Source organism: Scyliorhinus canicula, chromosome 10 (genome assembly GCF_902713615.1).
Source record: "Scyliorhinus canicula chromosome 10, sScyCan1.1, whole genome shotgun sequence".
Lineage (NCBI taxonomy): Eukaryota > Metazoa > Chordata > Chondrichthyes > Carcharhiniformes > Scyliorhinidae > Scyliorhinus > Scyliorhinus canicula.
The window spans coordinates 122,557,865-122,579,392 of NC_052155.1; the positions used below are offsets into that span (position 1 = coordinate 122,557,865).

Below are 21,528 nucleotides of genomic sequence, written 5' to 3' on the forward strand. Positions count from 1 at the left end.
CCCATGCCTCCGTATTTTCTGCAAATGCCTACCGTGGGGAACCTTATCAAACGCTTTTCTGAAATCCATGTACATCACATCAACCTCTTTACCCTCGTCTCAAAGAACTCAATAAGGTTGTGAGGCACGACATACCCTTCACAAAACCGTGTTGACTATCCCTAATCAAATTATTCCTTTCTAGATGATTATAAATCCTATCTCTTATAAACCTTTCCAAGACTTTGCCCACAACAGAAGTAAGGCTCACTGGTCTATCGTTACCGGGGTTGTCTCTACTCCCCTTCTTGAACAAGGGGACAACATTTGCTATCCTCCAGTCTTCTGGCACTATTCCTGCAGACAATGACGACATAAAGATCAAAGCCAAAGGCTCAGCAATCTCCTCCCCAGCTTCCCAAAGAATCCTAGGATAAATCCCATCCAGCTCAGGGGACTTATCTATTTTCACACTTTCCAGAATTGCTAACACCTCCTCCTTATGAACCTTAAGACCTACTAGTCTAGTAGCCTGTATCTCTGTATTCTCCTCGAGAAAATTATCTTTGTCCTGCGTGAATACTGACGGAAAATATTTATTTAGCACCTCTCCTATCTCCTCAGACTCCAAGCACAACTTCCCACTACTGTCCTTGACTCGCCCTACTCTTACCGTAGTCATTCTTTTATTCTTGACATAACTACAGAAAGCTTTAGGGTTAACCTTGATCCTACCTGCCAAAGCCTTCTCATGTCCCCTCCTGTCTCTTCATAGCTCTCTCTATAAGTCCTTCCTTGCTAACTTGTAATTCTCGTGCGCCCTAACTGAACCTTCACGTTGCACCTTTACATAAGCCTCCATCTTCTTCTTGACAAGTGATTCAACTACTTTAGTAAACCACGGTTCACTTACTCGACCACTTCCTCCATGCCTGACGGGTACATACTTATCAAGGACACGCAGTAGCTGTTCCTTGAACGAGCTCCACATTACAATTGTGCCCATCCCCTGCAGTTTCCTTCCCCAACCTATATATCCTAAGTCTTGCATCATCGCATCATAATTGCCTTTCCCCCAGCTATAACTCTTGCCCTGCGGTATATACCTATTCCTTTCCATCGCTAAAGTAAACGTAACTGAATTGTGGTCACTATCACCAAAGTGCTCACCTACCTCCAAATCTAGCACCTGTCCTGGTTCATTACCCAGTACCAAATCCAATGTGGCCTCGCCTCTTGTTGGCCTATCTACATACTGTGTCAGGAAACCCTCCTGCACACATAGAACAGTACAGCACAGAACAGGCCCTTCGGCCCTCGATGTTGTGCTGAGCAATGATCACCCTACCCAAACCCACGTATCCACCCTATACCCGTAACCCCCTTAACCTTACTTTTTTAGGACACTACGGGCAATTTAGCATGGCCAATCCACCTAACCCGCACATCTTTGGACTGTGGGAGGAAACCGGAGCACCCGGAGGAAACCCACGCAGACACGAGGAGGACGTGCAGACTCCACACAGACAGTGACCCAGCCGGGAATCGAACCTGGGACCCTGGAGCTGTAAAGCATTTATGCTAACCACCATGCTACTGTGCTGCCCCTATTGGACAAAAATGGACCCATCTAAATTACTCGATCTGTAGCTTTTCCAGTCAATATTTGGAAAGTTAAAGTCCCCCATAACAACTACCCTGTTACTTTCGCTCCTCTCCAGAATCATCTTTGCAATCCTTTCCTCTACATCTCTGGAACTTTTTGGAAGCATATAGAAAAACCCCCAACAGGGTGACCTCTCCTCTCCTGTTTCTAACCTCAGCCCATACTACCTCAGTAGACGGGTCCTCGTCTAACGTCCTTTCTGCAACCGTAATACTGTCCTTGACTAACAATGCCACCCCTCCCCCTCTTTTACCACCTTCCCTGAGCTTACTGAAATATCTAAACCTCGGAACCTGCAATAACCATTCCTGTCCCTGCTCCTGCCCTGTCTCCGAAATGGCCACAACATCGAAGTCCCAGGTATCAACCCATGCTGCAAGTTCACCCACCTTCTTCCGGATACTCCTATACAGAACTATACAGAACTATAATGAGTCAAGAATGGTCAATAAATGATGGAGATGAGTCTGGTGCTACAAAGAAAAAACATTGTCACTTTCGACATTAAACTGGAGATTTTAAAATCTTTTGAGGTCAGAGAAAATGATGATACTGGGGGGGGTGATACCCCCCCCCCCCCCCCATGGTGGCAAGAAAATGTCATGATAATGCTGACAAAATTACACAAAGTGTGCAAATTGTTCGATCTTTAAGTGCTACAAGACAAGTGGTACCAGAAGCAGCATCATGGAAAACATGGAAAGACTGGATTAAAGATCTAAGCAAGCATAATATGCCACTTAGAATGATGGCCATCTGTGCAATATACTGACCTTTTGAATGAACAGGTGAGAGTAGACAGTCTGAAAGCAGTTTTACTGCTGGTTGGGGTTGGTCTGAGTGTTTTAAGAAGTGTCTTTGTTTGTCTAACATCAAACAACTGAAGAAGGGACTGAATGCATGATTGTTAAATTTGCTGATGACACAAAGATAGGTCGGAAAATGTGGTGATTGTCCATTTAAGGGCAACACAGCCGATTAAGGGGCACCTGGTCTGGGCAACCAATCGGGACTCAGAGTGTGAAATCACCCCATGGTGAAAGAGGCACCCAGGCAGAGACATTTTGGACCCGAGTGACAGCCACGTGGCTGCTGTACAATTCTTATTAATACATACCTTTTGTGAAGTCTGTGAAAGTGCATTTTTACAGGAAGTAAGTTGTGAAGAGGACCAGTCTGCAAAGGGATATAGATAGGTTAAGCGAGTGTGCTAAAAGTTTGCAGATGGAGTATAATGTGGGAAAATGTGAACTTCTCCAATTTGGCAGGAAGAATAGAAAAACAGTATACTGTTTAAATAGAGAGGGATTGCTGAAATCCTGATGTACAGAAGATTCTGGGTGTCCTGGTACATGAATTAGGAAAGGTTAAGATGAAGGCTGCGATTTTACTGAAAATAGAGCTTGTGTGTGGGAATCGAGGGGTCATCCCAGCGCTTGTAGTGCAGGCAAGGCCCCCGCTATCTAACGGCACTCTGTTTTTTTCAGCCCCTGGAGGGGAACGCCTCGCCAAGGCTGCACTTAGCCTCATTTTCTGGAGCCCAGATCTCTCGTACCCCTGACACAACTCCCAGACCCCGCCCCTCCCAATCCCCCAACTTACCTGTTGGGGAGTCTCCGAGCCCCCCCCCCCCCCCCCCCCCCCCCCCCCCCACCTCACCACATACTGGAAGGGTCCGCCCCCCGCCCAATCCCTGGGTGTGGGCAAAATGCCAGCTTGGTACCTTGGCGCTGCCAGCCTGGCACCCTGGCAGTTCCCCTGCCACGATGGCAGTGCCACCTGGGTAGCCTGGCAGTGCCAGGTTGGCATCTGGGTGGCATTGCCAGGATTCCAAGTTGACAGTGGCAATGTGCTTGGGTGGCACCAGTAGTCCCAATGTGCCAGTCTGGCCAGAGGTTATCCATCCGCAGACCCCCGATCGTCCGGGAGACCCTCTCCCCCAAGTATCAGTACGCTTGATCCCTGTTTGTAGGGACCAGTGCTAATCAGCGCTCAACTGGGGTCTCCTCAATGAGGTAGATAGATGCTGGGTGGCCGTTCGATCTGGAGTCAGCGCATCTAAGTGGGTTCTTTTTTTAAATAAATTTAGAGTACCCAATTCATTTTTTTCCAATTAAGGGCAATTTAACGTGGTCAATCCACCAACTCTGCACATCTTTGGGTTGTGGAGGCGAAACCCACGTAAACACGGGGAGAATGTGAAAACTCCACACAGACAGTGACCCAGAGCCGGGATTGAACCTGGGACCTTGGTGCTGTGAGGCTGCAGTGCTACCCACTGCGCCACCTTGCTGCTCTGCTGTGTGGGTTCTTAAACTCACCAACTGTGCGAGAATTGGTCCCACCCATTGTGGGCGTGATCCTGATCATGACGTTGTGCGAGATCTGGTTAGATCTCGCGAGGCTTAATGGCCGTCAGGAGTCCTGGGAGAGACCTCTCCCGGTATCTACCAACCGTGTCCCGTCCTGATTCCGGTGGGACGCGGCTGGTAAATTGCACCTGAAGTTGCATTATCGGGTCCAAATAGTGTGTGGTGAAAAGCGTGGCCCGAATGTGTCAATGACCTCAGTGGATTTGGAAACATTTTTCAATGGAAGATCATCACCTTAGCAAGGTAACTTTCCATCAAGATGTGGAGAAGATTGGTGAGGTGGAACTGCTTATGTCCCACAGAGAAGAATTGCCGAGTGAACATTCAATACAACGATAAAAACAACAAACCAAACAAGAAAAGTGCAACTCTGCAACTGGATCCTCGACTTCCTATCCCATCGACCAGAATCAGTAAGGATAAACAACAACACCTTCTCCACGATTGTCCTCAATACCGAGTTCCTACAAAGCTGCGTACTTACCCCCCTACTATACTCCCTATACACACACGACTGCATGGCGAAATCTGGCTCCAACTCCATCTACAAGTTTGCTGATAACACAACTGTAGTGGGTCGGATCCCGATAAAGGATGTGTCAGAATACAGGAGTGAGATAGAGAGCCTAGTGGCATGCTGTAATGACAACAGTCTCGCCGTCAATACCAGCAAAACTAAAGAGCTGGTCATTGACTTCAGGGAGCGAAGTATCGTACAAAGCCTGTCTGTACCAATGGTGTCGAGGTGGAGATAGTTGACAGCTTCAAATTCCTAGGTGTGAACATCACCAAAAATATGTCCTGGTCCACCCACTTTGACGCTGCGACCAAGAAAGCACAAAGCACCTGTACTTCCTCAGGAAACTAAGGAAACTCGCCAAGTCCACATTGACTCTTACCAATTTTTACAGATGTACCATAAATAGCATCCTATCTGGCTGCATCACAGCCTGGTATGGCAACTGCTCGGCCCAATACCGGATGAAACTACAGAGGGTGATGAACACAGCCCAGTCTATCACACAAACCTGCCTCCCATCCATTGACTCTGTCTACACCTCCTACTGCCTAGGAAAGACCCCTCCCACCCGGGTTATTCTCTCTTCCAACTTCTTCCATCGGGCAGGAGATACAAAAGTCTGTGAACATGCACTAACAGGTTCAAAAACAGCTTATTTCCAGCTGGTACCAGATTCCTGAATGACCCTCTTATGGACTGAACTGATCACACATCTTCTCTGCTGAGTAGTGCTACACTCCTGTATGCTCACCTGATTGCTGTGCCTATGTATTTACATGGTGTTTCTATCGTATGTCCTATGTTTTTAATGTATAGAATGATCTGTCTGGACATAAGAACATAAGAACATAAGAACTAGGAGCAGGAGTAGGCCATCTGGCCCCTCGAGCCTGCTCCGCCATTCAATTAGATCATGGCTGATCTTTTATGGACTCAGCTCCACTTTCCGGCCCGAACACCATAACCCTTAATCCCTTTATTCTTCAAAAAACTATCTATCTTTACCTTAAAAACATGTAATGAAGGAGCCTCAACTGCTTCACTGGGCAAGGAATTCCATAGATTCACAACCCTTTGGGTGAAGAAGTTCCTCCTAAACTCAGTCCTAAATCTACTTCCCCTTATTTTGAGGCTATGTCCCCTAGTTCTGCTGTCACCCGCCAGTGGAAACAACCTGCCCGCATCTATCCTATCTATTCCCTTCATAATTTTAAATGTTTCTATAAGATCCCCCCTCATCCTTCTAAATTCCAACGAGTACAGTCCCAGCCTACTCAACCTCTCCTCATAATCCAATCCCTTCAGCTCTGGGATTAACCTAGTGAATCTCCTCTGCACACCCTCCAGCGCCAGTACGTCCTTTCTCAAGTAAGGAGACCAAAACTGAACACAATACTCCAGGTGTGGCCGCACTAACACCTTATACAATTGCAACATAACCTCCCTAGTCTTAAACTCCATCCCTCTAGCAATGAAGGACAAAATTCCATTTGCCTTCTTAATCACCTGTTGCACTTGTAAACCAACCTTCTGTGACTCATGCACTAGCACACCCAAGTCTCTCTGAACAGCGGTATGCTTTAATATTTTATTGTTTAAGTAATAATCCCGTTTGCTGTTATTCCTACCAAAATGGATAACCTCACATTTGTCAACATTGTATTCCATCTGCCAGACCCGAGCCCATTCACTTAACCTATCCAAATCCCTCTGCAGACTTGCAGTATCCTCTGCACTTTTCACTTTACCACTCATCTTAGTGTCATCTGCAAACTTGGACACATTGCCCTTGGTCCCCAACTCCAAATCATCTATGTAAATTGTGAACAATTGTGGGCCCAACACAGATCCCTGAGGGACACCACTAGCTACTGATTGCCAACCAGAGAAACACCCATTTATCCCAACTCTTTGCTTTCTATTAATTAACCAATACTCTATCCATGCTACTACTTTACCCTTAATGCCATGCATCTTTATCTTATGCAGCAACCTTTTGTGTGGCACCTTGTCAAAGGCTTTCTGGAAATCCAGATATACCACATCCATCGGCTCCCCGTTATCTACTGCACTGGTAATGTCCTCAAAAAATTCCACTAAATTAGTTAGGCATGACCTGCCTTTTACGAACCCATGCTGCGTCTGCCCAATGGGACAATTTCTATCCAGATGCCTCGCAATTTCTTCCTTGATGATAGATTCCAGCATCTTCCCTATTACCGAAGTTAAGCTCACTGGCCTATAATTTCCTGCTTTCTGCCTACCTCCTTTTTTAAACAGTGGCGTCACGTTTGCTAATTTCAAATCCACCGGGACCACCCCAGAGTCTAGTGAATTTCGGTAAATTATCACTAGTGCATCTGCAATTTCCCTAGCCATCTCTTTTAGCACTCTGGGATGCATTCCATCAGGGCCAGGAGACTTGTCTACCTTTATCCCCATTAGCTTGCCCATCACTCCCTCCTTAGTGATAACAATCCTCTCAAGGTCCTCACCTGTCATAGCCTCATTTCTATCAGTCGCTGGCATGTTATTTGTGTCTTCCACTGTGACACAGTACGCAAAACAATACTTTTCGCTGTCCGTCGGTACACGTGACAATAAATCAAATCAAATCCACTCCAAAAGTCCACTGTTGAACAGCACCCCGGTAAATGTTGGCAACAAAAATCATTATTAAGAGCTTTAAAACTTATTGAAGAAGCAATCAAAATATTGACTGAGGACGATCTGAATGGAAAATGCAGCTCAACGTGAACATGGCAAACAATTATGGCATTAAGGACATTTATTGAAAGAAGGAAAAAAAACTGTCCAAAAGTCTTTGGCTTAGTTTTTCAAGGTTGATGGTGATACTGTCTCATCATTCCATTAACTCAACCATAACATGACCGTTCAACCTATGCCACTTTCAATCCAAAACCAAAATCACTCCAACTTCAGTCATTGAGATTATAAATGCAGAAGATGCTGTGTATGCATTTACTCAGAATGTATGGTGCAGAAGGAGGCCATTCAGCCCATCAAGTCTGCACCGGCCCTTGGAAAGAGCACCCTACTTAAGCCCCACTCCTCCACCCTGTCCCCTTTATCCCTGTAACCGAATCTAATATTTTTGGACACTAAGGGCAATTTAGAATGACCAATCCGCCTGACCTGCAGATCTTTGGACTGTGGGAGGAAACCAGAGCACCTGGAGGAAACCCACACACACACGGAGAGAACGTGCAAACTCCACACAGACAGTGACCCAAGAAGGGAATCGAACCTGGAACCCTGGAGCTGTGAAGCAATTGTGCTAACCACTATGCTACCCTGCTGCCCAGAAAGCATATGGGAAAATGGGCCTTTCACCAAACACCTTGAAAACAAACATCTTCTCCTAGCCAGCCCCAACCACATCACACCCTCCTGATCCCAATCGATTAGGATCAAGGAGAGCGGTATTCTCCCATACCCGGCGGGGCGGGGTGTCCTGACGTAGCTCCAAACCTTTAGGGGCAAGGCCCGCGCTGGAGTGGCTCCCGCTCCGCCGACTGGCACCAACTGCCTTTGGCGCCACGCCGACCGGCGTCAGGGCTGGCCGAAAGGCCTTCGCCGGTCGGCGTGAGTCCGCGTATGCGCTGGAGCGCAGTGGCCGCTGACGTCACCACCGGCGCATGCGTGGTGGAGGGGGTCTCTTCCGCCTCCGCCATGGTGGAGGCTGTGGCGGTGGCGGTGGCGGAAGAAAAAGAGTGCCCCCACGGCACAGGCCTGCCCGCCGATTGGTGGGCCCCGATTGGGGGCCAGGCCACCGTGGGGGCACCCGCCTGGGGTCCGATCGGCCCGACCCCCCCCCCAGGGCCCCGGGGCCCGCTCGCACTGCCTGCTCCCGCCGGCACAGAGGTGGTTTAAACCACGTCGGCGGGAGAGGCCTGACAGCGGCGGGACTTCGGCCCATCGCGGGCCGGAGAATCGGCGCGGGGGTCCGCCGACCGGCGCGAGGGGCCCGCTGACTGGTGGGGCACGATTCCCGCCCCCGCCGATTCCCGGGTGGCGGAGAATTCCGGCTACGGCGGAGGCGGGATTTACGAAGGCCCCGGGCGATTCCCCGACCCTGCAGGGGGTCGGAGAATTCCGCCCATGATCCTGGAAACTGAGAACCATTCACAGTATCTCGTAAGCTTCCCCATGATGAAGGCAAACATAGATGATAATATTTATCATTGCCTCCAATGTGAAAGCTCAGCTTTCATATGACTGAGGAGAAGAGCATTTGAGACCACAATCTCAATCTCAAACCTAGACTAAGGCCACGGTTTTCTGGGCAGCAGTGAAGCCTATGTTTTGGAGACTTGGAAAAATCTCAGACACTGGAGAGGTACCACGTATTACCTTCACAAGATCCTGAAAATTCGCTAGCAAGGGAGACAGTCAGGCAGCAACTTTTCTCGAGTCAACAGCACGAGATACTAATCATTCAAAACCAGCTCCATTGAAATGCTTTAGCAATGTCCTTGAAGAATCCCTGAAGATGTATAAACATCCCCACTAACTCATGGGAGAACCTGGCTTGAGACTGGCAAAAATGGAGAAGGTACATTTGAAAACTCACCCATCTAGAGAGTTCATAGGGATCACACAGAAGCAAAGTTAAGTGTTGGAGAGACCACACGAACCTCCAAACAACTCATCTACCTGACCATTCATCCACCACGTGCCCCCCATGTGGCAGAGTTTAGAGATTGGACTGAACCATCTCTGAGCTCAGCAAACCAGAGTGGAAGAAATTCATCTTTGATCCCTTGTAGTAATCCAGGAGACATGAAGATGAACGTTTAAGCAGATTTATTCGCAACTCAAAAGTAAAGCCTCACTCACAGTGCACAACACATGTATCCCATCCTGGAACTAACAGAACTAACAGCCGAGTTTGGGATGGTATTTAAAGGGCTCAGTAACGTGTCGCCGCTGGGCTGGCCTCTGCCCGTTACCATAGGAACTTGTACTCCACCAGCTCCAAGGGGAGATCGATGAGTGATTCCCTGTGGTCCTCGTGAGGGTTATCCCAACCCCATGGGACAGCTAAAAAGAGAGAGAGACTTTAAGTGTTAACTAATTTAAACTTATAGTGTATTTATGTTATATTGAATTCATTATTTTGTTTGACTGTGTTTCATTTTGGGATGCGCATGACTATTTACGTACTGTACAGTATTTCAACTTGTGATCAGTTTTTCCAGGTGAGAAAGATCCATAAGAGCCTAATTCCAGTTTATACTCTGATTCTTATCATGACCTCTGAAAACAAACGTTCTATTGCAAACAGCTCCAACCAAAAAAGCTGCAAATTTGAAGAATGCAACTAGGACTTTAAGTGGGGAATCTTGCATTTTTGGAATTGAACGTCAAAGTTTTTCTGCCAATTTTTACTGAGGAAAGTATATTTTAAATAACTTGCATTGACTCAGAATAATGTTGAATTTTTTTTGTCAGGGCAATATCAATATAGCAGACAAGAGTAGACTCCAAGTTAAAGTTCAGTTTTGAGCACGTTTCCGTGGAATTTTGCGAAGGCTGTGTTGGCGAGATCACAGCCGGTATTCACATTGTGCCGAACATGAGCGACCCACGAGATTCTCGACATTACTGACTTCCTTGCTGTCTAATTCGCCCGGCTCACGTCTCAGCAGCTCCCGCTAACAAGTGGGAGCTTCTTTTAAGCACTCCCTCAATATTCACTCTTGTTGTCACACAAGCAGGGCAGCACACAAACCTGCTCCTCGCTTTGGAGATGCCTACTTCACAAGGCTTTGCGATGCTGGGGATGAGAGGTGGGGCAATCTGTTCCCCTATGGAATTCGGAGGACCAGCAGTACAAAGAACAAAGAAAAGTACAGCACAGGAACAGGCCCTTCGGCCCTCAAAGCCTGCGCCAACCATGCTGCCCGTCTGAGCTAAAATCTTCTACATTTCCAGGGTCTGTATCCCTCTATTCCCATCCTATTCATGTATATGTCAAGATTCCCCTTAAATGTCACTATTGTCCCTGCTTCCACCACCTCTTCTGGCACCAAGTTCCAGGCACCCACAACCCTCTGTGTAAAAAACTTGCCTCGTACATCTCCTCTAAACCTTTCCCCTCGCACCTTAAACCTATGCCCCCCTAGTAATTGACCCCTCTACCCTGAGAAAAAGTCTCTGACTATCCACCCTGTCTTTGCCCCTCCTAATTTTGTAGACCTCTATCAGGTCGCCCCTCAACCTCCGTCGTTCCAGTGAGAACAAACCACGTTTATTCAACCTCTCCTCATAGCTAATGCCCTCCATACCAGGCAACCTCCTGGTAAATCTCTTCTGCACCCTCTCTAAAGCCTCCACATCCTTCTGGTAGTGTGGCGGCCAGAATTGAACACTATACTCCAAGTGTGGCCTAACTATGGTTCTATGCAGCTGCAACATGACTTGCCAATTTTTATACTCAATGCCCCGGCCAATGAAGACAAGCATGTCGTATGCCTTCTTGACTACCTTCTCCACCTGTGTTGCCCCTTTCAGTGACCTGTGGACCTGTACACCTAGATCTCTCTGACTGATGAGCTGGATGAGTAGGATGACTTGCAGGGATATATTATCACCTCTCTCCTGGCATCAGTTCTGGCTGCCATCACTCAAATTCCCAAGCCCCAACTGCCCCAATCGACTGGCTGGCACCTCACACCCTCCTCACATCCAATCTTCTTGCTTGTTCCTCAGAAACACCAGCACAACTCCTTCAGATTCAGGTGTGGTGCCCATACATGCCACCTTCTATAAACCCCCCAATGCATCAAGCAGCTCACAATGCCCTTTCTTTGCCCCCGCAGGTGAAGGAAGCCCTCAATAAACGGGAAAGGGCCAAAACAAGGGTAATCCCAGAGATTCGAGTCCTCACCCTCTATGAGGAATGGGCCCTGGAAATCCCAGGGTTTTCTGAGGAGAGAGCAGTCATCGACCGCGAGATTTGCCTGTGCTAGTGAGGTGATGATCCACTGCCCCACCAATCAGATAACCTGTCTCCAGCGAGTTGTTGATGTCAGACAAAATGATTCTTCCCTTTCACTGACCACATGTCCATTGTCGCACAGGATCACCATCTGATGAGGTTAGACCCCCTGGAATTCTACTACCTACTCTCTGCCCCCCTCACCCACCTCCCCGCCCCCCCAACCACCCAAGAAAACACCTCAGAGGAGGACTCCAAGGATACCACCTGTAAGGTGTCACAGCTATTAACCGCACCTTCCAGGTTTCCCAGGTATAATCTGGTGAGCACCACAGTTGCTGATGCACATCAGGTGGAGGCAGGAATAATCAAGGAGAACAGAGTCAGAGGTCTGCTGGATCCCAGGACACAATTGGGTTCCAGCAAGATGCCGAGCCTCTGGACCAGGTTCTCCCAGAGCTGATACAGATGATAGGATGCAGCCATGAGATTCAGGAGGGGATGTCAGTGACATTCCAGTGACTGTAAAGCCAATTGGAGGAGTCACAAAGGCTTCAGGCGCAGGAGATGGTGTCAACAATGCATGGCACCCAGGCCAACACTGGTAGTGTGGCGACCACAGTGGAAAACCTGGAGCACGGCATCCAGTCTTGAGTGGTGATGTCCAATGCATGGCTCAATTTGTGACAACCGTGGCTGAGGGCCTCAACATCATCTCCCAGTCACTGAAGGACGTGTCCCAGAGTCAGGTAGACATTGCCGGGGCACTGCAGAGCATGGGCCAATCACTGAGGAGCATCGCTGAGGGCATCGACACCATCGAGCAAACAATGGGGAGCCTCCAGGACTGGCGGCACCAGAGGCCTCTGTAGATCACTCCAGTTGTCCCACCATATCATGGAGTCACCCAGGACCCTACGGGCATCGTCAGGGAGGAGGAAGTGCTGGAAGCCAACGCGGGCCCTGCCACCAAGGAGACTACGGTGGTCTCCATTTTTTCTGACTTCACTCCTCCTGACACCATCACATCTTAGGCCAGCGGGCAGAACAGGGTTAAACGGTGATGCCAGTACACCGGTAGGTCGGCTGGGGCCCCCCGGTTTCAGGCCCTCCAAAGGATGCCCGTCAAGGACATCAAAGGCCACAGGGCACAGAAATCTGTCACAGGATGTTCACTATTAAAACATGTCAGACCTCATATATATAGAGCCTTTGTCACGTTAATCTTCACAACAGGATTGCCCGCACCCCCTGTTGCCCGCTGCACAGTGGTCAATGATCAAAAGCCCCTGATGCAATCCCAGTTCAGAGGATGGATGGGAGCGTGCTGTCAGCAGAAAGACAGGAGTCAGATTTAATCAGATCCTGAGGAGCACCAGAGCTTCCCTCACAGTGAGTTACCATCACTCTCCTGCTTTGTATGGTGACCCGCTGGCAATACCAACAGAGGCCCATCATCCTGGAGTAATGTTACACAGATCCTTGGAGGGGTGAACAGGGTTGTCAGGGAGACAGCAGTATGATGCGTCAGGGAAAGGGGGGGAGGAATGGGGGGGGGGGGGTAAGGGAGGGATTGGGGATGGGGGAATGGGGAGTGGTAGAAAAATGGGGGAGGGGAGGAGTGGGGCAGGGAGGGAAATGGGACAAGAGAGGATGGGGAAGGGAGGGAAATGGGACAAGAGAGGATGGGGAAGGGAGGATGGAGAAGGGAGGGAAATGGGGGAAGGGAAACGGGCACACCCTTGTCCTCGGAGTATCTGGAGACGCTGAAGACCTCTCTGGTCCACCTGGCACGTCGGATCCTTACCGCCGACCGCCTTTCCTCCTCCTTGGACTCATCCTCCTGGACTGCCTCATCTTCCTCATCCTCCTCCTCCTCCAATATGTCATACCACTGCTGTGTCAGATTGTGGAGGGCACAGCAGACCACCACAAAGTGGGAGACGTTCTGGGGATTGTACCGCAAGGCATTGCCAGAGAGATCAAGGTATTGGAACGGCATCTTGAGCAGATTGATGTACCGCTCAATGACAGCTCAATGACAGCATGGTTGGCAACATAGGGCTCATTGTATCGGGTCTCCACCTTGGTCTCAGGCCCACACACTGACATCCTCAGTCATGACCTCAGCGTGTATCTCTTGCCCCCACGAGCCAACCCGTCATCCTGAGGTGGTCCTCGAAGGCACTGGGAATCTCCGAGTGCCCCAGGATGTAACTGTCATGCACGCTCTCTGGGTAGCAGGCACAGATAGGCATGATCCTCAGGTTGTGGTCTGACATGATCTGAACATTCAGGGAGTGGAACCCTTTCCTGTTAATATAGGGCACTCCCTGATGTACTGGTGTTCGCAGGGCGACATGCATGGCATTGATCGCCCCTTCACTATGGCAATGGCAGCAAGTGGCAAAGGGGCAGCAGGGTAGCATGGTGGTTAGCATAAATGCTTCACAGCTCCAGGGTCCCAGGTTCGATTCCCGGCTGGGTCACTGTCTGTGTGGAGTCTGCACGTCCTCCCCCTGTGGGCGTGGGTTTACTCCGGGTGCTCCGGTTTCCTCCCACAGTCCAAAGATGTGCGGGTTAGGTGGATTGGCCATGCTAAATTGCCCGTAGTGTCCTAAAAAGTAAGGTTAAGGGGGGGGTTGTTGGGTTACGGGTATAGGGTGGATACGTGGGTTTGAGTAGGGTGATCATGGCTCGGCACAACATTGAGGGCCGAAGGGCCTGTTCTGTGCTGTACTGTTCTATGTTCTAAATCCTGTAGCCCAGGCATCCTGTTGGGCCTGGTCCACCTAGAAAGTGATATACTCTGATGCCCAGGCACACAAAACACCCATCACCTCCCTTATGCAACTGTCGCCAGAAGATTAGGATATGCCACACAGGCCCCACTTGAACCATGAAATGTCAAAGTGGCATTGAGGTTTAGGGCTGCAGTGACCTTTACGACCACTGAGAGTGAGTCCTCCTCCTCCACGGGGTCCCATGTCCGCAAGGACGTGGCACAGGCACTGAACTGTCTCTCTGCGGAGACACAGTCTTCTCAGGCACACGGTGTCTGTCAGCTCATTGAATGACCAACCTGAGTCCCTCATTAGCCTGATGGGTGGCCAGGTCTTCAGGGTGTGCAGGAGCCCCCTGCACGTGGGTTGCCACCTCCAGCCTGTGTTGTCGCTGCTTCCTTCTATGGCAGCTGCCCGCATTGGCTGCCACAAGCAAGGCGAGGGCAGCCTCCGTGGGACCAACTCCAGCAAAGATAATTATATCTGGAAGGGATTAGAGAAGGAAAGAAACTGACAATCAGTTAGGGCTTCCCTCCTTGGATAGTCAACTCCCCCAAGCCTCCCCCACCCTTACCATGATTGTCCTGCATTCTCTCAGTGTGCCATCCAACAAGCCAGTCGTGTTGGCAAAACCTGCTCTGCATATTGCCCCCCGGCCACACCAGGAACCCGTAGACCCCAGACCTCTGCCGGGAACATTAGGACGTGCTCAGGTGATCATGGCTGATATTCCAACTCAATAGCCTAATCCTGCTTTCTCCTCATAGCCTTTGATCCCATTCTCCCCAAGTGCTATATCTAGCCGCCTCTTGAATATATTCAACGTTTTAGCATCAACTACTTCCTGCGGTAATGAATTCCACAGGCTCACCACCCTTTGTGTGAAGAAATGTCTCCTTTTATCTGTCCAAAATCTGTCCTGAATCCTCAGACTGTGGCCCCTGGTTCTGGACACACCCATCATTGGTAGCATCATCCCTGTATCTACCCTGTCTAGTCCCGTTAACATTTTATAAGTCTCTATGAGATCACCCCTCATTCTTCTGAACTCCAGGGAGAACAATCCCAACCGAGTCAATCTCTTCTCATATGGCAGTCCCGCTGTCAGTCCCACTGGAATCAGTCTAGTAAACCTTCGCTGCACTCCCTCGAGAGCAAGAACATCCTTACTCTGAGAAGGAGACCAAAACTGCACACAATATACCAGGTGTGGCCTCCAGGTGTGGCCAGATGTTAATGTATTCTAATAGGGGTCCCGATATGGAACATCGGGATTCCCATTACACCATTGGCGGGGGTCAGAGACAATTGTAATGGGAATTCCCGTCAGTGTAAATCACATTTTGAGCCTCTCATGGGATTTCCCACTCCTGCTTTAAGGAAACACTGAAGGTTTTGGCAAAGATTTGTATCATGATTGGGACAGGCTTGGAGGGCTGAAGGGCCTGTTCCTGTGCTGTATTGTTCTTTGTTCTTTGCTGCTAAACCTGCTGATCAAAAATGGAAGCAGAAAATCCCCCTCTTTGTCTTCACACCCTCCATGCCAATTCACCCAGTATCCACATGGGCAGAACCCAGGAGGCTCACTGTGATAAAATAAAGTATCTAGACTTCTCTATTGAAATAAAAATCCCATTGATAACATCATTCACTGCATTTAAATTCATTGAGCTCCTTAATCCCAGATAGAAGCTACCATTACATTCAAGTACTTAAGCCATTATAAAACAGGCATATTTGTATTCATAGCCTCACATCAAAGGTGTTTAACCACTCGGAGCTAGCAAACAAACTGTGAGCTGACATGCACCCCACTGTGACAATGATAAATTGTGCAATCATTCATGCAGCACAAATCCTATAGGTGTATGTCAACAGACAAAGTGAAATAGCAAGTGCTGTTTTTTTTTAAATTGTAGACATTTAAAGAGCAGGAGATTTAAATTCATTGGCAGCTTGACAGATCCAATGAGTTCATCCACATATTATATATTTTCATGTCTACCTGTAATAATTTCAAAAGGCATTCGACATCACCAAAAAAGCACTTGACTTCTCCCAAAGCTAAAACGTTTGCTTACCTCTACAAAAGGATACCAACAAACTCCAGAAAATTTAGACTTTCTCCTGGAAAGTGTAAAACCCACAAGTTTTTCAGAAACCTGGGTGATGATAATTGTATCTGACTGAAGGCATCTGCACTTTTACATGCGCTGTTCCTTCCATGAACCACGGATGTGCAAACTAAAAGCCACCTCAGTTCACCCCTGGCGAAAGTGGCGGATGCCAGGTTCGGGAGGTCCAATGCCGTTTTGGTTAAGCCAGAGACTCTCTCCATCCCTGCAAAAATTCAGGCCTCGAAGTATTCTTGGATTTTGCTTTAAATTAAACCAGTAAGTAACTGCTACAATTAAAAATGTGTCTTTTACTTTAGCTCGCTCCATGCAATTACCTTCAGTAAGCTGTTGCCTTTCGTGATTTGAATATGCAGTTTGTTCGTGATTAGTTGCACATCAACATAATGCACAGTGGGAATTGTACTTTGGATGTATTTGTTGCATTAATGTTCCATGGATGCAGCTACACGCTCATTCAAATTCCACACTTTGCTTTCTACATGCTGTTTAATTCTAGTAGTCAATTTAATCGTGATGTTGCTATCTTACTTTCCCCCACTTTCACTTGTTTGTTTACTATATCATTTATTATTCACTTAGCTTGTTCGCTATTATTGTTTTATCTGTTTTTTTATCGTTACCCCTTGTTGATCTTTCATTGGTCTACATTTGTTTTTCAGATTTTTCGGTGGAATTCTACTTTTTAAAAAATCACACCCAGTGATGTGCTTTGGGATTTTTCTCCACGTTAAGATGCCTTAAAAATCAATTTGTTGGTGTTAGTAGTTGTTATAAGAACATAAGTAAACACAGATTGAGAGAAAGTCATTTGGTCTGTCAGGCCTTCCCTTCATTTGCCCCACGAACTATCACAGACACAATTCAACCCCTTTCCCTGCTTTCAAAAAAATACACCTGTGGCTTCTGGACCATTGCTTTAAACCTGCATAATACCAACCTGACTTTCATCCAATGATATTTCCCCTGACCAGCTGTTCACCGTGGTAAAGCATTGTGACATTTCTGCAACACATACTGAGCATTAAATCATCCTCTTTGTTTTTGTGATAACACTCATGAGAACGACGGAGGGTCACTGATGACTGTGGGCTTCACAGAATCCGAGTTCCCATGGTGAGCGGGCGGTGACCTGCCCAGCTGGGGCTCATGAGCGGGACCTTTAAATGTAGCTCCCAGATCCAGACCAGCAGTTACGATTGTCCTGGGCTGGGATATTTGCTTTATGTGCTGGGGCAGCGGCTTTATTTTCACATTAAAATAAGCAAATTTAGCCTTTTCTTCCGCGCCTCCTGGAATTGTTACTGTGGTGTTATTTCTGTTTCTTATACTCAGGATGGATGTTGTAGTGTTCACAAAGACCACACAAGCTAAGTTCAATAACAAAGCTAGCATTTATTACACTACTTAATATACAGCTCGACCACTTACTCCTATAGCAAACAATAATGTATTGAACGACAAGCTACATTATACCAATACTTGTCTCATACACTCTGTCTTGAACTGTACTCTGCTCTCTCCTCTGCTCCCTCCGACATTCTTTCCCACTCTCTCCCAGAAGCCTGAGAGTCAGTCCTTTTTATAGGCCTGTTCCCAGCTCCATCTAGTGGTCAATTATGGTATTACATTAACCCTTTGTATACTAGACATTCTACATAATGTCACATCCCTCTTTCTTTGCAAAATGTTTGAAACACTTTCAAACATTTAATACATACATGTATGGAATTATTTTATTCGTATCATGTACAATATCATGTCAAATATCATAATGTCAAAATTACAGAGTAAGAGGTTGTTATTTGTTACAAGTTCAGATAATTAGTTTGTTTCCTTATCCTCTTGGACCTTCTTAATACACTCGGGGTGTCATTATAATTGTACTTTGTTCATGGGTTCTGTTTGGGAACAAAGCTGTCAGATATAGGGCCTCACGGTAGCATGGTGGTTAGCATCAATGCTTCACAGCTCCAGGGTCCCAGGTTCGATTCCCGGCTGGGTCACTGTCTGTGTGGAGTCTGCACGTCCTCCCCGTGTGTGCGTGGGTTTCCTCTGGGTGCTCCGGTTTCCTCCCACAGTCCAAAGATGTGCGGGTTAGGTGGATTGGCCATGCTAAATTGCCCGTAGTGTAAGGTTAATGGGGGGATTGTTGGGTTACGGGTATACGGGTTACATGGGTTTAAGTAGGGTGGTCATTGCTCGGCACAACATCGAGGGCCGAAGGGCCTGTTCTGTGCTGTACTGTTCTATGTTCTATATTCAATATTGCAAAGCATGGAGCCAGGGTGTGTTAGAGTTAGTTCTGGAACGTGAATTGGATTGTTGACTTTTAATAAAGCTCGTCGACTTCTGCAATACATCACTCCAGATTTGGTTTGGGCATGGTGCAACTTCATTCATCACCTTTGCAGCTTCCGACCAACCACCATTCGGATTTCGTACCCTAATAATATCTCCTTGGTGAAATGGAAGTCGATCCTTTGCATGTCTGTCGTAGAAGGAACTTTGTTTGCTTTTTTGTCATCGCATTTTATCATGCATCATCTGTTCATCCTGATTCGGAATGGATATGCCCGGTAACGGAGTACTTACCTTTCTTCCCATCAACAACTGGGTAGGTGATAAACCTGATGCCAAATGAGTAGCACTGTACCTTAACAGTGCGAAAGAAAAATCCTTTTGATCATCATACGCCTTTTTGAACAGTTTCTTTACTATACTAACACCTTTCTCGGCTTTCCCATTTGACTGCGGGTATATCGGACTTGATGTGATTTGTTGGAAGTTGAAGCATTTGGCAAAAGACAATCATTTCCAACCACTAAAACTGGGGCCATTATCCGTCATGACCTTTAGGGGCCAAAGAGAAAATGCTGGAAAATCTCAGCAGGTCTGGCAGCATCTGTAGGGAGAGAAAATAACATTTCGAGTCCAGATGACCCTTTGTCAAAGCTTTGGTAGACACTACAATCTTGAACATAGTTGTCAACCTCTTTATTGATGCCTGGCGAATAGACTGATTGCCCAGCACGTCTTTTGCATTTCTCTATTCCTTGATGCCCTTCATGAATCCTTGTTAGGATGCATCTTCGGAAGCAGGATGTCATTACAATTCTGTCACCTTCCAGCAGAAAACCACTGACAACGGTCAGATAATCCTTGACACTTCAGAAACTGTTGAGCTGTCATTGGGCCCTCCTTCCATCAGATGTTTTTTCACATGCTGATGATTGCACCTTTTGCAGTCTTCTCGAATTAAGCTTAGTTGTGAATCAGACACTGGTAACATGTCTGCGATGGATGTGTTGGCAATGTGAATTCTTTGCACCAAATTTAATTGTATGCATGCATCCACACCTATTAATGATGATTTTGTAGAGTCAACTATTTCAAACTCTCATGGTATGCATATGTCACAGTTCTTTATTGTGAGGCAGCGGGAACCTCTTGTTGCAATTACGTTTCCATTGTAGTCTGTCGAACGACATTTGGATTTTTTAATCTTTGGAAACTTATTTACTAGTTTCAGATTTGCATCTGTTATCAAGTTTGCATGTGCACCTGTATCAAGCTTAAATGCAACATCTGAACCATTAGCGTTCAGTATAACAGTCCAATCTTTGGTTAGATCTGTTTGTTGAAGTATTTTCTTTTCTAAAGTACCCAGCCGAGGTGAGTGTCTCTGGGTTGTTGGTGGGGGTTGGAGAGAGTTGTGACAGGAATTCTGTGTCAACATTGGATTCGAGCTCCGGGGTATCCTGGATCTCAGGAATATGCATCCCTTCTGTGTATATGGGATTTCTGGCTGTGGCTGGGGGCGGGAGACACCAGAAGGACCCACCCCATCGCCAGTAGCTCCTGCAAGACACAAGACAGGATTTATGATTAGACCACGGGCCGGGGGTGCTGGGGTGGTGTGAGGGGGGTGTGGTGGTGAGGGTGATGGGGGGGGGGGGGGAGGTGGTGGTGTTTTGGGGGGGGGGGGCGGTTTGACACACGTGTCACAGAGAACTACAACTAAATCTCACTTCCTCGCCCTAGGCTGATCTCCAGCCCGCGAACTTCCTGTTCTTTGGGCCTGCGAACATGTCCAGGGCCCACTGCTCTGCCACAGTGATGGCCCGCAGATCTGGCGGTCCCCTTCCAGTCTGTTCATGCTTTCTGCGGCCTTCTCCTGGGAAGGGGTAAACAGTAGGTGCACAATGTTAGACAGTCCAATGCATGTAGCTGGCAGCTTCAGTGGCCAGACCACCTGGTCATGGCGGCCGGTATGGGTGCCGGTATGTGGTGCAGAGTAGGGGATCGGCCGCCTTCTGTGTTGGAGGGCGTGGGGCAATGGGTGTGTGAGGTGGGGATTGGTGCCAGGGGCGCAGTGTTGCCTACTCACCCTGGGTGCCCTGAGAAGGTCGTGCAGTTTTTTTACAGCATTGCAGACCTGCCCAGATGGTGTTGGTGGTGCTGGCAGCCTCGACCACCTGCGCCCAGGCACAACGAACAGCGGCAGCTGACAGCCTCCTTCTCAGGCTGGGGTACAGGGTGGTCCGCCTCCCCACCATAACGTCCAGCAGTGTCTTGAGCTTGGCATCTGTAAATCTTGGGGCTGTTCTTCTTTCTCCCATCTTGTTGGCTGGGATGGTGTGTGTGGGGAATGAAGTGTGTCTATGTGGCTGCAGCATCTCAACCTCTTGGGTGTCAATCACGAACCCGGCGAATCCGGCACCACTTCTCATTCGAATTGATTGTGTTCCATGTGGCGCCGGTGCTGGCCCCTTAATAGTTGCTGAATCGGTCCAGGTGCGGCACCAGTTTTGCTGTCTTGGAAGTCCACGAACCCTGCCCCGGCATCAACACTTAGACTCAGGAACAGGGAATCACACCACATGTATTTCAAACAATCCAAATGGTAACTTTAATTTGTTATTGTTGGCCCTCTAATTCTGGAGTCGTCCTGCTGCTGACTTGCTTCTCCTTCACCTGTTCTCAGCTTGAGCTATTAGCTGGAAGCCTATGGTGACAAGTATGTCTTTCTCCTCTGACACCGTAATGCTGGACACTACACAAGATGCCTTCCGATGTGGGAGAGTCAATAGTATAAATATAAAGGAA

At 47.9% G+C, this 21,528-nt stretch overlaps 1 protein-coding gene across 1 annotated transcript in view; it reads right to left on the reverse strand.

Moving 5' to 3' along the window:
• Nucleotides 1–14,567: 14,567 nt before the first annotated feature.
• The window catches only part of LOC119972143 (translation initiation factor IF-2-like), a 70,706-nt gene continuing 63,745 nt past the window's right edge, over nt 14,568–21,528 (reverse strand). The window contains exons 3-5 of the mRNA XM_038808474.1: nt 19,883–19,993; nt 19,015–19,075; nt 14,568–14,767 (exon numbers count right to left, since the gene is read on the reverse strand). Coding sequence (XP_038664402.1) covers nt 14,568–14,767; nt 19,015–19,075; nt 19,883–19,993 — 372 coding nt within the window. The remainder of the gene's footprint in view (nt 14,768–19,014; nt 19,076–19,882; nt 19,994–21,528) is intronic.